This window comes from Centropristis striata, chromosome 3 (assembly GCF_030273125.1).
Source record: "Centropristis striata isolate RG_2023a ecotype Rhode Island chromosome 3, C.striata_1.0, whole genome shotgun sequence".
Lineage (NCBI taxonomy): Eukaryota > Metazoa > Chordata > Actinopteri > Perciformes > Serranidae > Centropristis > Centropristis striata.
Window position 1 is genome coordinate 31,557,298 of NC_081519.1, and position 15,175 is coordinate 31,572,472.

Genomic DNA, 15,175 nt, shown 5'->3' on the forward strand with positions numbered 1-15,175 from the left:
AAAAATATTTCACAGGAGGTACATCACTGAAAAAAGGTTGAGAACCATTGACCTAGACTGACAAATAGCACTACAGGTAAGAGCAAAGATATGTATTTTTGATCTGGGGTGAACTGTGCCTTTAGGAGATTAGGAGTTTACCTGGGTAAGGCACAGAGAGCAAGGTGAAGTCTGCATAGCGTTGGGCCTTGTCCGCCTTCTCAGAGGACGTCACACTGCAGACACATAAACATAATGAGATGCACTGTAAGTAGGGCTGGGCGATATATTGATATAAAAGATATATCGATATATTTTTAAATGTGATATGGAATTAGACCATATCGAATATATCAATATAATTTAAAAAAAAATGTTTCATATATAAATGCTGCCCTTACTAGGGTTTGTCATATTTAGTTCTTTTGTAATGTTTGTTATTCTTTTCAGAAAAAAAGATTGGCCTATTTTATTTCATAGACTATTTTTATTTAAGATTTTTTTTTAGTTTAAATGTGCACTTTATGGAGCTTTGATTTTTTTTAAAAAGGTACTCCTGTTGTTATACAGTATTTATGTTCACTTAAATAAACTGTTTCAATAAAAGTACTTGTGACATGTCATATTTGACTTTGACTGAACATTTGCTCTCACTTTGTGATAAAAACATCAGGATATATATCGTATATCAATATTCACCTTAAATATATCGGGATATGACTTTTAATCCATATCGCCCAGCCCTAACTGGAAGTATACATCGCTGCAGTCAGTATTTTCATACTCAACACTTTTACATAATATAGGGCCATTTTATTGGCTGAAATGTGTTATTGCAATAGCAGAATCAATATATATTCTGGAACATATGTAAAAGGACACTGTTGGTGGTGGGGCTTTATTACACATTTTGTGAAACCCTGTCTAAAGCCAATCCTTGACTGTTAGTATGTTCTTAGAATTAAGAATTAAAAGTAATACAATGCATTTAAAGAATGGCAAGAGGTGTATATTGTTTAACTGCTGATATACTTATATATATAACTGTTCACTGCCCGTTTCCTGACTTTCGAGCATCAACATTATTCCATGCCATTCACACCATGAATGATGTGAGAAAGATAATTAATATGTGCATACATAGAGCTGGACACATGTAAATAAAATCTCAAGCACCCCCAACATCATCACAAGCACACTGTTGAACCCCAGTCTCCATTGATGGCAGAATCTGCAAAACCTCAAGCCAAACACAAATACTCTGAGTCAATATTTAACGTCTTCCATGAGGTTTCTTATAACAGAGTCCTGTGGAAACAGTGACCTAGATAACATGCTGTTCCTTACTTTAGGCCAAACTTAACCTTCTTGTTCTCCACCATCAGGTCACAGATGTAGCGAACCGAGAGGTAACGTAGCAGCTTAATGTCGTGGCCTCGAACCTTGTCAAAGAGCTGGGAGTCCCCATTCCTGAGGAGGGAACAGAGGGAAGGAGGGAGACACAAAGAAAGTGAAGGAGGTAGACAGGGAGGAGGGAGAAGGAGGATAATTAAAGAAGAGAAAGATTGATAGTAAAATTGAATTCTCTGGGTACACTGTAAAAAATGTCTGTAGATTTTACGGTGAAAAACTGCTAAACCATGACAGAAAAGGACCATAAAATGATAAATGGGTTAATTCAGTTTCAGTAATAATGAAACACTGTAAATGTGTATATCATATCTTTTTTTTTTAAATACATTACTCCACTGTAAAATACACTGGCACCATGTTTGTATTAAACATATACTGTAATATTATGCAAGCCATCACTGTAATTTTTGCATTTATTTTTTGTAAAAATACTTTTTCGAACTGTTAAATGTACTAAACACCATATCTCTAATAGGAATATATTGTAATATTTAATGGTAAAATCTTATATTTATAAAGTATTTTCTTGTCAATTATATAGCAAAACAGTGTTTTTGATGGAAAAACTATTTATATGGTAAAATATGGATTAACAGTGCAAATATCTTTTTACGGTAATATTAAAAAAAGTTCTACCGTATTTATTACGGTAAAGTTCTGGCAACCACAACTGTCGGTTTTTCACCGTAAAAACAACAGGGTTTTTTTACACTGTAGATGGTGTTTTACTCTGATGAAAAGTTTAAAATGTTTTACTGCCACCAGAGATTAGTGTCAAATACTGATTCAGCTCACAGAACGACCAGTGTCCGACGTTCATTGTAAACTAATGGAGTTAAGTTCATGTGATTACCTGACTGCACTGTCATCCTCTGGAACCTCCTCAGACTCTGTCCACGTGTCATCAGTGCCTCCTGGAGAAGCACAAGAATCTTAAAGTGAGTCCCAAATTCAGGAAAATAATAAAAATGTGTGTAATTTCAAATCGCAGCCAATCTTGTTTTTAGGGTTAAAAACAAGTTCAGGGACTTAATTGTGCTGGAAAAAGGCATTGAATATGAGTAATTGTAAAATTTAAGACTGACATTTACTGTCATCTTTCATACTAAATCACATTCAGGAAAAAAAAAAAGTCATATTCATATATATAATACCAGCAAGTGGAAGCAGTCCACGTCTTTATTTGACGTTTACAACCTCTTAACAAACAGTGTTACAGCTTTTGTAAAAAAGATCTATTTGTCTTTTTAATATTGTTGTATTGAGTTAGTTAGTAAGGAATTAATATGATTACTTTTTAGAGAAACAGTAGGGAAGAATGTTATATAAGAGTCAAACCAATGAATCAGACAACTGATTTCATCGCTCTATTTTAGCTCATCACGGAAATATTGGTATTTTTATGATGAAAACAGGATAAAAATAAATAAATAAATACAATAATAATATAAATAAAAAATATATTTTATTCACAGACTTTTTAACACACAATATCAACATCTGTGTCCTTGAACACACATTGGCCCTCATTTATCCCACGAGCAGAAAGTGAGCAGAAAGTGGGCGTTCGATCATTTCTACACAAGGCTCGGCATTTATCAGTTTGAACGTGAGCGGAGGGTTCGATCAGATCTCACTCTGCTCTCGTGGACGCAGGTTTGAGTCAGCGTGAAGTCCACACGTCTGAGTCTGAGAATTGATCTTAGACTATTGTATCGATGCCTGGAGCTGATAAAACTCTGCCATGTTTTGTTTTTTTAATGGTGACAAACCAAAGTATGTTTAGGCTACATCATTTATCATTATTTCTGTAATATCTCTATATCCCTCCTGTTGTTATTTATAACGGTGCACGTTGCTAATAAAGTTGACTTTAGGGGGAAAAATCCACTTTTTGGCCGTATTGCGTCCTTCAGTGTCGTAAACTCTGGAGGCGAGCCTTCTGAATCTGGTATATATTATATATATATTATAAATATTAGGGCGTGGTATTTAAGCCGATCATTTTTATGCTGTGATTGGAGAGATACGATCGTTTGATAAATCACACGTGAACCCTGTCTTAAGACGAAATATACACTCAGATCTGCGCTGGTTTCTCGATCCTTTGATAAATGAGGGCCAGTGTGTGTGAGGCTCCAGGATGCTGTGCTTCCAAAGGTCAAGATCTACTCTTGTTTCAAAGTCTAAAACGAAAGTCATACTAAAACTGTAAATTTTATTGATGTTTGTTTCTAGTGACACACTGACACTGAAATATTATCACCCTGAGACTCAAGCGTGGGAACAGTTTCACAGTTTTTGTGCACATGCAAATCAAAACAACTTTGGATCAATTATCCTGAGTGGGTCTGCAGAACGGATCCTCATCCTCAGCACATAGTTTGCAGGACTAGTTGTATAAATATAGAAAGTTTGGCTGACTGCCTGACACACAGCACACTCATTAGTTGTTTGTTTGTGAACGAAGCAGCTACACTTCTGATGAAATCTAGCTCCTTTTCTTGTTGAGGCAGAACGCACTTACTGTAAGTGCTTTGGACTAATGAATCTGCCAAATGAATCAAAGTAATGTAAAAGTCCAGTCAGCCTCTCCACTTAACTTAATTTGCTAATGCTGGTAGCATTACAAACAAAACCTGCTCTCTGAGGCCATGTCAACAGTATTTTAGAAATGAGGAACCTCAGAGAGGTTGATGCTAGCTAAATATTGGCCAGTTATCATGGGAACCTGAAAACAAGGAGCTGGACTTCTGATTTACACTGATCTAAAATATATGACTAGTGGTAGATAATGTGGCTAACGACTTTAACTCAACTTATGAAACAACAACAAAAAAAGCTAAATGATTGTTGTGTGCCATAAATTAAACGTTATTCTGTAGTTTTTCCCATCACTTCTAATGGGGATCAAAACCATTGCTGAGATCTGTACATCTGGGAACCAAGGTTATAATAGTTTTGGATTTTTCATTAGTTTTAGTTTTAATTTAGTTGTGAATTTTTGTTTTCAAATTCAATTCGTTTTAATTCATTTTTAGAGTGAGTTTGCTAGTTTTAGTTTAGTTTTTAGTTTAGTTTTTATTAGTTTTAGTGTTTTTGTAATCTGCTATGTGTTGGGTGCGAGATTCAAAGAGGTCATAATACATTTTGCCTTTGTTTCCTTTGGTTTATCCATCTCAGCCCCAATCAGGTTATTAACTCTTACAGTTCCAGGTATTTTGAATTTTGGTTCTAGTGTAGACATCCCAGTCTCAGTAAACATATTTACCATGTGTTCCTGCAGGTTCACTAACCAGCAGATATTTAGTTGGAGCTAAATAAATACATTTCATATCAACCAAAAAGGATGATGCAGTGTTTCCCCTACATGTATTTTGCGGTGGTGTGCTGCCGCTGCTGGATTTTTTAGCGGCACCGCAAAAATAAAATTTAATTTGTAATATAATGGTTGAATCGAAGACTTTCGCTTGCACACAGTGAAAGAACAACATCCAGAGTTTACAGTGTTGCGCTGCGACACTTTTACCGTAATAACTAAACGGTTTGCGATATCTGGAAAATTCCAAAGTTTTCTGAAAGCTGAGAAGTTGCTCTTTACAGCCAACATAGTGTCATTATGGTAATTTCACTCGCGCTTCTCCTGGAAGCCCACAAAGCAGAAATACACACACTCAGTGGTGGAGAAATAGGAACACTTGATTATGTATGAAAAAAGTTGACAAAGACGAAAACAAAGGACATTTTCACTGTAAGTTTAGTTAATATCTTTGGCCTTTGGACTGTTGGTTGAACAAAAAAACATATTTCGGCTTTTGCTCGAATGTATTGTGACTAGAATGTTTTACTGTTCCTGATGTTTAACATACCATGGTGTTTCACATTTCTGAATGTCAGTTATTAGTATACTTTAATCATTATTTTATTATATTACTGTGATTATTTCTTAACATTTGCTATACAACCCAAATTCCCCAAAAGTTAAGACTTAGTATATTGGCATATATTCAGTTGAAAACTGTACAGAAGTATATTTTATATTCAAGTTTGGAACAAAGCTTCCCCCCAGTCATTTAAAGGAACATCAAGTCTCAACAGGAAAAGTTTGACAGCTGTCTGAGATCTGCTGAAACTATTAACAGGAACTGCAACCTCCCATGGAAAATCAGTCAGCCACAACTTCCCCTGTTAAGGCTAAAATTAAGGTGTTTGTTTGTGTGTGTGTGTGTGTGTGTGTGTGTGCGTGTGTGCGTGTGTGTGTGTGTGTGTTACCTGAGAAGATGTAGTTGTAGCCCGTGCGTCCATACAGCTCCCCCCATCCTGCCAGAGTGGACGATCGGCAAATATGCTGCAATGAGGAAGAAAGGCAGACTGTTTTCTCACTGCTCATACTAGCATGTTTTTATAAAAATAATTATACCATATATTGCCAAACTCCTTTTTATCATATCATATAGATAAAAGCAAGTGGGTGATTCTCATGAAGCCAGTCTAAGTTATGTCTGTGAAGATTATAAGGACATTCTTTATTAAACTAAATATATTTCACTTTTATATGAATGAACAATATAGCCATAATGAGGCACAATTCATTGTTTTCTGTTCAAATAATATTTTCTATATTTTTTAACATATTTTTGATTCACAAATTCATTACCGTAATGCATCCAGATAAAAATGTCATGGTTTCCTCACACTTATATACAATAAATATTTAATAAACTTTATAAAAAATAAATATCCATTTGATTAAAAATGTATAATTTAACAGAATATAATCAAACATAATGGTTTTTATAAAGAAGAAAATCTGAATGGAAATTGAAGAGAAAAAATGGTTAGATGTTACAGTAATGATAGAATCGTTTGCATTAAATATGTGTATATTTTAATAAAATACATCTTGGTGATACCAGCTACCTTTGAGAACATTTAAGTGCCAGAGAAAAAAAAGGAAAAAAGACCTTTTAGTTGTTTTTTTTTATTATTTAAAAATGTATTACGGTAATTAATTTTGTTGCTCAGGGTCTCTAAAAATGTCAGAAAATACCTTACATTTTTTAAAATAGATTATAAACTCATATGAAACAGTGCCTTTAGATTGTATATGTTATAAAGGGTCAAAGAAAATATGTATTCAATGCTCTTGGAGTTTTGCTATGAGCTGAACCATGTTACTGAGAATCACCCAAGTGGCAGCTACAGAAAATCTACTTCATACAGTAAACTCTGCTGTAACTGCACGGCTCCGTTTGGTGACATTAATGTTACGTTACGACTCAATACGTTAACATTTAAAGACATTCTTTCAGCTGAGCATGAGTGTGGGACTCCCGCTCTGTTGGAAGTGTAAATGTGATATTGGTAACTATGTTCACTGTCTCTAGAGCTGTGTGAAACTGCAGGGATATTGGTCCAGTGTTGTGGATGAGCTGTCTCTTATTTTTGGTGTTCCGACCCAGTGTGTCTTATACTTGGACTTCCAGACTGTCATATTGAGAGTGTCAAACACAGGAAGCTATTCAATATGTTGACTCTTGCTGCCAGAAAAAACATTTTGCTCTTCTGGATTTAGGACACTGCCCAATCCAAAAAATCGTGGCACAATCTCATTATGGAGTGCATCCCCAGTGAATACATCTCTTGTATGCTGCACTCTTCTGTGGACGCTTTCTATAAAGTATGGGGCCCTTATGTGGAACATATTGTACCTGCTCTCTCATCCTCCGTACTACAAGGGTTCCCCCTAAGGACCTAGATGCTATCTACCTTCCAGACTGGTTCTCTGTTTTGCATTTTTATCTACTGGTGCCTCTCTTCTACTGCGGTCTGAGGTATTGTGACTCCTTTAATGTACTAGCCACTCATTATTTACTTTTTATTTTATTCTCATTTTTATTTTCCACGCATCGACTCGTACCTTGCAATGTCTTACCTGAGCTGTGTTATTGTCTGTTCTGTATATCAAATCCAAATTAAAAATATTGATAAAAAATAAAAAACAAAAAACAAGTGTGGGACTCTGTTTCTAAAGGAGTTTATGAGTTAGAGACTTTCTTGCCAATTTCAAGCCAAAACTTGGAAAAAAACCTGGTCCCAACCAGGTTAGCTTCACAGCATAAGTTACCATGGTGATCTAGCCAGGGTAAAAGAGCCACCTTCGTGATACTTAAAAACCCAGGATGAAACCCCAAGTTACCTCACTAACCCTCAAATCCAGCTTCGTAGTACAGGGCTCAGGAGACAACAAACAACATTTTTTTTATTTATCAAAAGATTTTTGGTTCATACTTGTGGGCGAGGATGATACAATCAGCATTTTTCAGGGAGTATATTCAAATTCTAGCATATTGCTATACTTAAAAACATAATGGCCGAAATGAAGCATTTGTGTTGGTGCGTTCAAGGTCTACACCAATTTCAGAATTTTCATCGTTGTTCCGAGCTCCAAGTTCCGACTTTCAAGTTCTGACTTTGAGTGTAAATTAAACACACCATACGGCGTTACTGTAAGAATGCGTTAGACCCGCCTTCAAAATAAAAGCAAACACATGTAGCTTTCAAAATAAGAGCACATGGATGTGTTAGCAGAGTCCACCACAGAATTTACAAGAAAACTGTCAAAATATGAAGCCTTAAATAAAACATAGAAGAACTCTTATTATCCTTTACAATAATTATCTAAAATATGGATGATTAAGATAGAATAGTAGCATCAGAATGTGTGAGAGACACCAAATTAGGGCAAAATGTTCTCCGGGGGAGTATGTCCCTGGACACCCAGATTTATTTATTTAAGTTGCCGTTTTATTTAAAAATAAATGTAAAAAAATAAATGGCTTGAATTTGCTGTATTTATTCATGTTTTAACGGGTTTAACCTGAGCCAGGCCTTACCACAATGATAATCATCACAGTCATGCAGGTGTAGTATGATTTTTTTTTAAATAACATACTGGTATAGGATCGGTACTCTGTATCGGCCGATACCCACAGCACAAGTATCGGAATCGTTATCGGGAGGGAAAAAAGTGGAATCGGAAAAATCAGAAAATCTCTAGTTGATTGCGTTGACAGTGCTGCCATCAGCTCTCAACATGTCCTCAGTTGCTTTCAGATTCAATGCAGGAGGCAGCGTGGCAGCTCCCACGGCTGAAGTATTGTGTGCATAGTTACAAAAACATCCCTCTACCGCTCTCTGCCTCAAATACACCTTGTATGCATTTCATTAATATGGTACATGTGACATTCCTCAGGTGCACTGATACGCTTGTCCAGAGAGAAGAGTGTTGACCATAGGATCATTAGGACGCTGTCTCCAAGAGTAAAGTCAGAATAAACTGTAAAGTCAGAATAAACTGTTCTGTCATGTTTTGTGTGACTTTTTTTATATTTATGAAATTATATCGGGACCCCAATTGGGGTCGGGACCCCAAGGTTGAGAAAAGCTGCCCTAAAGAATGCCTATCCCCCCTATAAGGGATGTATGGTAGGGAGAGTTGGAGAGGTTGAAGAGCAGCAGTACCTTGCCATTGTAGAGGATCACAGGACACACGAACCTCCCTCTGCAGCGAGCCAATTTACTCCGATTCACCAGGTCCTGCAGCTTACTGATCTGCACTGTGCTCTCAAATCTGCACACACAAACCACCACGTTATCAACCAGACCTTCTTCTTATACATTTCAATGTAATTTAACAAATTATATAGAGAATACACTGTAAAGAATTTACTGTGATTTTTACAGTAACTTATTGGCAGCAAATAACAAGTAACTTACTGTAATTATTATTTACAGTTTAGTTTTTATTAGTATTAGTGTTAGTTTTAGTTTTTTTGCAATGGGGTTTTTGTTGGGTGCAAGATTAAAAAAAGTCACAATAACAGTTGCCTTTTTATCCATCTCAGCCCCAATAAGTTTATAAAGTCATAAAACCAGATAGATGAAATAGATTTACTATTAACCAAAAAGGTTTACATATGAAAAAAGTTGACAAAGACAAAAACGAAGGACATTTTCACTATAATTTTAGTTAGTTTTTTAACCACAAAATACAGTTTCAGTTAGTTATCGTTTTTTTATTTTTTATTTTAATTTTATTTCAGTTAACGAAAATGTTTCTTCAATTCTTATTTTCGTTATTTTGTTAGTTTTCGTTATTTTGTTAGTTTTCAGTAACTATAATAACCTTGGTTGGAACCAGTGTATATGTGAAGTGAAATAATACAGCCTAGAAACCTCTTTGTAAATTTGTTTATTATTCACAATTTTCCAGTTGACCTCAACTCTGGTGATGCTATGAATAATTAAAATGTTATTTCCCAGATTATTACTTTGAATCGGGGGAAACTGGCTGGAAGAAAAACATCCTTGCTCATGAAGGACTTGCCCGACAAGGAGGCTTTCCTCCTATGTTAAAGCACTTCTTCTATTTTTAGTGCTACAGAGGGAAAAAGACCAACTGCATTAAACGGCGATGAGAAATAAGGATCTTTTGAATCACTGCAAATAATTTCCCATTTCCGGATGTCATGTGACTAAAGAGTCACTTCACCCTGTGTGCTGACTTGATGCGATCAGAGGGGCTGGAGATGGAGCTGACCTTTGCTCCCTGCACCGCAGTAAGGTGTGCATGATTAGAGCAGCGACACAAACAAACAAGAGGGTAATTGGTAACTGAGTGGTCTGAACTTTGTATCAGAGAATGATGGTTTGGCTTAAAGGTGGATAGCTACCTGTCTCTCTCGACATCTGTGCATTCGTACTCCAGAAAAACTATCTGCCGGGGGTAGTGGCCACACACTTCTCCATTGGGGTTGTGAATGATACTGTACTTGTAATCTCTGGCAAATAACTCCAGACAACGCTTCTCTATCGCCTCCACCTGAGGAGAAAGAAAGGGAAAAAGTTATGCTAGTGGTTAATAAGGAACCTAACATTTTATTTGGAAAATTACATTATTTGGGAATCAGTCATGTTTGATGACCGAACTAAATGTGAACCAGAACTGGGTCTCACCACAGAGTCCAGGTTCATATCTACAGTTTGCTTTATTATTATATTATACACTCAATCACAAATTTTATGAGGAAATTATATGAGGCATAAATCCACATACATCAATTACTCTGTAGCAATCAAATGATGTTACCTTTACGCTTTATTTATCATAACAACCAAATATGTTATTGCCAGTCATCAGTCATGGATTGACTATGCCCCTCTGAAAACAATTGACAAATACTGTACAAGCAGATTGAGCAGTTTTGTGGCAGATAGCTTCAAGTTTCCATGGCAGACATCAGTAAGGTGCATGTCCCTTGACCAGTTAATATGTTACTATAATTACCTGTGTGTCGGACCAAAATGATATAAGGACATTCGTATTGAATATCAAGTTAACTGGTTCTTATATCTATCTTATTACTTAGACAGAGCAGATGCATGTATATGTATAGGGCTATGTGTAAATGTTTATATGTACATCTGTATAATGGTGTCTATGTGAGTATGTGTACGTACACGTATATGCATCTAGCCTACGTTGTTGTAGTTTATGGTGTTGTTTATTTTTCGGTTTGAAAAGAAGAATTAATAAAATTAAATGAAATGAATGAAATAACCATAACAATTCGAATTTTTCTGGCACTTATCTGATGGAAGGCAGTTTTAATCTTTAATCTTTAATCAGTTTTTTAATGTTTATATTTATGATGTGAGTTGAGAACTGTTCTGAACATATAGAAAACTGTATTCAAATGGCCAAAAACAAAAATGCACCTGAGGCAGACAGCAGTCTACATAAAAAAACAGGTGTTATGTCACAAGTAAGAGCAGCTTAGCGCATCAGGTGTATGCCGAACTGAGCAGCGGTTCAGTGCGGTTGACAAGTCATAAATTACGTTTACAGTACTTGTTATTTTTCTATTTTTTCTACACGGTCACTTTAATTTCCCCGATTCTTCAAGGCAGTTCTGCTTATCATTTACAAGACACAATGACAGGTTGTCAAACATCTAAAGCACACTGAAAATGTGTTTAATAACCCTAACCCTGTCCCAGTCTTACCCGAGAAGTCATTTCCTTTGCTCTGTACTGCATCTTGGAAAACAAATCTATCAAATCCGCTATTTCCTCGCTCTTTTTGACAGACAGCCCGGAGGCCGAGGAGGGGGAGGCGGCCATCATAGCGCCTCGCCCCGCGGTGGTGGCCTCCAGCCGGACTCGACCTCCTTCAAACACCGCAGAGCCTTGTCCTTTGGTACGGGAGGACCGACCTGGCCATCCCTTCCCAGCCAGCTTCTTCCTGACTGCCCGCTTGAGGGGGCCGGAGCCGGGGACTCTTCCTGAATTCAGGGCACCGGCGAGCTGCTCCACTTTCCAAACACAACCCGCCCAGCCAGCCGCCCAGCCGGCCACTCACTCCACCACGGCTGCTGCTGCCGCGGTTAGCACCACCAGCTAACAGGCTACTTTAGCTTCCCAGGCGTAGGTTGGTGGTCTCCGCTAACTCAAAACCCTCGCATACTAATTCGAAACAACTTCAGACCTTTGTAGTCCTCCACATCACAGCTGTTTTGTTTGGGTTTGTGACATGAGGTGAAGTGATGCCTGACTCTCAGCACCACCGAACCGAACTCCGGTCAGCTGGAGTCAGGAAACCTCCAGGATCCTTCCCGGCCTGCTCACGTTTCCTCAATGTCACGTCTTCATGTCTCCTTAGTAACCGCAACCATGATGATAAACAGATTCAGGTTATACACTCGTAAACAAGGTGGCTGCAGGATCGCAACGCTGCATATGTTGTTGTGGCTGAAAGGTCCAGTGGAGAGTGGTGTTGCAATCTGTGTACCAGAGTCTGAAGGTACAACAGGCGGTAAACAGGAAGCTGACAGCACCACGTGACTCAGCCATCTCCCCCTTTAAATGACGTTTATTGTTTTGAACCGTCTGCAGCCACTTTCTGCCTGGCGCTGCAAACACACAGCTCCTCAATGCTTGGGAGATCTAAGCTACACTCCATAACTCATCCTTATTCTACTAACTATAAATTCAGCTTCCAGCACAATTTTAAAACAGAAGAATAAAACAGATTGGCTCATAATATGGACATCCACAAATTCAATATCCACATTCAAGTATGCAATATGTTACCTGAATAACGCTTCTTCAATCCATGAACAAAGTTTAAAAAAAGCATAGATAATCTTAAACTTGGATAAACATTACTTTTTATCGATCAGTAATGCTGAAGCTTGCTAAATTGTTAACTGTTGCAGCCCCCAAGTAGTGTAATGAGCTGCCTTTGCACATCAGACAAGCCTCCTCACTATTTTTAAAACTCATCTTAAAACCTATTTTTATTCCTTGGCTTTCAACCACGCATGAGACTCTACTCTTGTTTTAGTGTTTTATGGTTTGCTTTTATTTATCGTTTTAAATTGTTTTTTAAAAAGCAATGAAACTATTTATGTAAGTGTTTATTCCTGTTTTATTTATTTATTTTATTGTTCTTGTCTTGCTTGTTTATGTACAGCACTTTGTTGTGGCTGTGGTTGTTTTTAAAGTGCTTTACAAATGGCATTGAGGTGAGAGTTGAGTTGAGCAAATAACTGACTTGAGGTTACCAGTTAGCAAGTCTTACTTAATTGATCATGGATGTGTTCCAATACCCATCCTACCATACCATTTAATATAGCAGACAAATATTTAGTATATCCAGTAGGCTAGGCAGAAGGGATGTCACCCCTCTTATAATAAAAATGAGTAATTGCATTCCCCTTGTTAAATTGCCATCCCCCCTCTCCATCCCCTATCAGAGCAAGTTGGGAGCAATGTTATAATGGAGTAGTATAAGTATAAGTGATTTGTGATGCAGCATGAAATGCAGTCATAAGGATTTACACAGCATGAACATAGACTGTAAAAATGAAGCAGACATAGTCCCCGTGATGTCCCATTGTTCTGTGGACTTTCTTTTTGAACCCTCAAGTGATATTTTGGCCATCACCATCTTGTTTTTTGTAATGTAGTATATTTTCTGTTAAGTTCTCTGCATTACTAAAAGGCCGCAGTATGACCTCCTGATCATGTAACAGACGGTTTTAACCAGAAATAACCTACTATAGGATCTGGGATTTGTCAGACATTAGAGGCATTTGGGGGCAGAATATAAACAGTATAAGTTGTATCCTTTTAAGGTTAAAAATAGACCTAGCAGCGTGCACGTTCAGGGAAAACATGCTCTATACGTTGGAGGTGTGGGATGCTACAATTGTGGTTTACAGAGTTGTTTAAATGCCCTGACACAGACAGAAAAAGCAGAGAGAACTCAAGGCTTTTATTGGAGAGGGACACCTTTTTTTTCCCCAGCAGCCTTTGAGATTGGACAAATGTTCTCCTCCACTGTACCTTGGCAGTGTATTCTCATGTCTGATAATAAAGAAAACATTCATTTTCTCACTCAAGAGCGGTAGTAATTCCACTACACACCCATATCCAGCACCTGAACGTTATAAGTCATGTGACAATCCAAGAACAGTCTACCTCTTTCTGTACTATGAAACCCATGAAACATTTGTATATTCACAATACTGTTTTCTTAAAATCTAGTGCCACCTGTGTTGTTTATTGTTTCTCTATTAAGACCTAGCAGCGTGCACGTTCACAAAAAACATGCTCTATACGTTGGAGGTGTGGGATGTTACAATTGTGGTTCACAGAATTGTTAATGCCCTGACACAGACAGAAAAAGAGAGAGAACTCAGGGCTTTTATTGGAGAGGGAGACCTTTTTTACCTGCCTTTAAGAAGTTCTCCTCCGCTGTACCAGGGCAGTGTATTCTGATGTCTGATAATAAAGAAAACTAAAAGGAACTTCAACATGATCTTTGATTCATATTCTCACTCAAGAGAGGTAGTAATTCCACTACAGTAACAAGAAGGGACCATATCTGGATAAGATAGTGAGCAGGGGAGGAGGATGCTAAGCTACTAGCTTACTCTAGCACAAGCTAGGTTGTTAAGGAAGGGGCAATCGTAATTCAAAATGAACAGTGACTCCTCAGAGTGTCTTTTTGTACACCAAACCCTGACAGACTGCCTACATTTTCTTGAGCAGTCCACCAGGGGGCAGCCAAGAGAGCTAGTCAGAAGCAGTCAGCATATGGCCTCTGATAGAGGTTATGCTCAGGCTAAAGTCTTCTTATGAGAGCAAGTTTTAAACTAACAGAAGATTGCTTCAGCCTACATGAAAAAGGCATTAAGGCAGAAATACAGTACATGCATGCACTGGTGGACTCAGGGGGGCACCCCAGTGCCCTCCAAGGTGGACTAAATGCAGTAAAGTGCCCTCCAGGGTGCACTTTCAGTGCTGCTGGTGCCCCACCACATACAACAGGTGCTTGTTTTATTATGTATGCACTCTAAGAAATGATTCAAGGAGCCTGTAAATGTGTCAGTGATATAAAGGTATGCATACTAAATAAAAATGCTGAATATCATCATGATGAGTATTTGAGTTGACTACATCAAAATTCATTAGTAGAACTCCTTTTCAATCTTTGTGTAAAATATCCATATATAAATTAAGTTTACTTCTTCAAAATAAATTAATATTTGACTCGCAGATTACATGGTTTAAATATTTGTAATAATAAGTGTAGAATAAGTGTAAAATCAGTCAGTACAACACATTTTTTAAAGTAAATCATAAGCAATTTTGCAGTTATATCCGACAAATGTTTTCAATTATATTTACTCAGTGTTTAGTAATATATACTCAG

At 37.3% G+C, this 15,175-nt stretch overlaps 1 protein-coding gene across 1 annotated transcript in view; it reads right to left on the bottom strand.

Annotated features, from left to right (window-relative positions):
- Nucleotides 1–12,269, bottom strand: part of mtmr14 (myotubularin related protein 14) — a 34,578-nt gene extending 22,309 nt beyond the window's left edge. Inside the window, exons 1-7 of the mRNA XM_059330228.1 lie at nucleotides 11,461–12,269; nucleotides 10,128–10,276; nucleotides 8,917–9,025; nucleotides 5,665–5,740; nucleotides 2,246–2,306; nucleotides 1,327–1,449; nucleotides 142–215 (exon numbers count right to left, since the gene is read on the bottom strand). Coding sequence (XP_059186211.1) covers nucleotides 142–215; nucleotides 1,327–1,449; nucleotides 2,246–2,306; nucleotides 5,665–5,740; nucleotides 8,917–9,025; nucleotides 10,128–10,276; nucleotides 11,461–11,580 — 712 coding nt within the window. The 5' untranslated portion in view covers nucleotides 11,581–12,269. The remainder of the gene's footprint in view (nucleotides 1–141; nucleotides 216–1,326; nucleotides 1,450–2,245; nucleotides 2,307–5,664; nucleotides 5,741–8,916; nucleotides 9,026–10,127; nucleotides 10,277–11,460) is intronic.
- Between the last annotated feature and the right edge of the window lie 2,906 nt (nucleotides 12,270–15,175).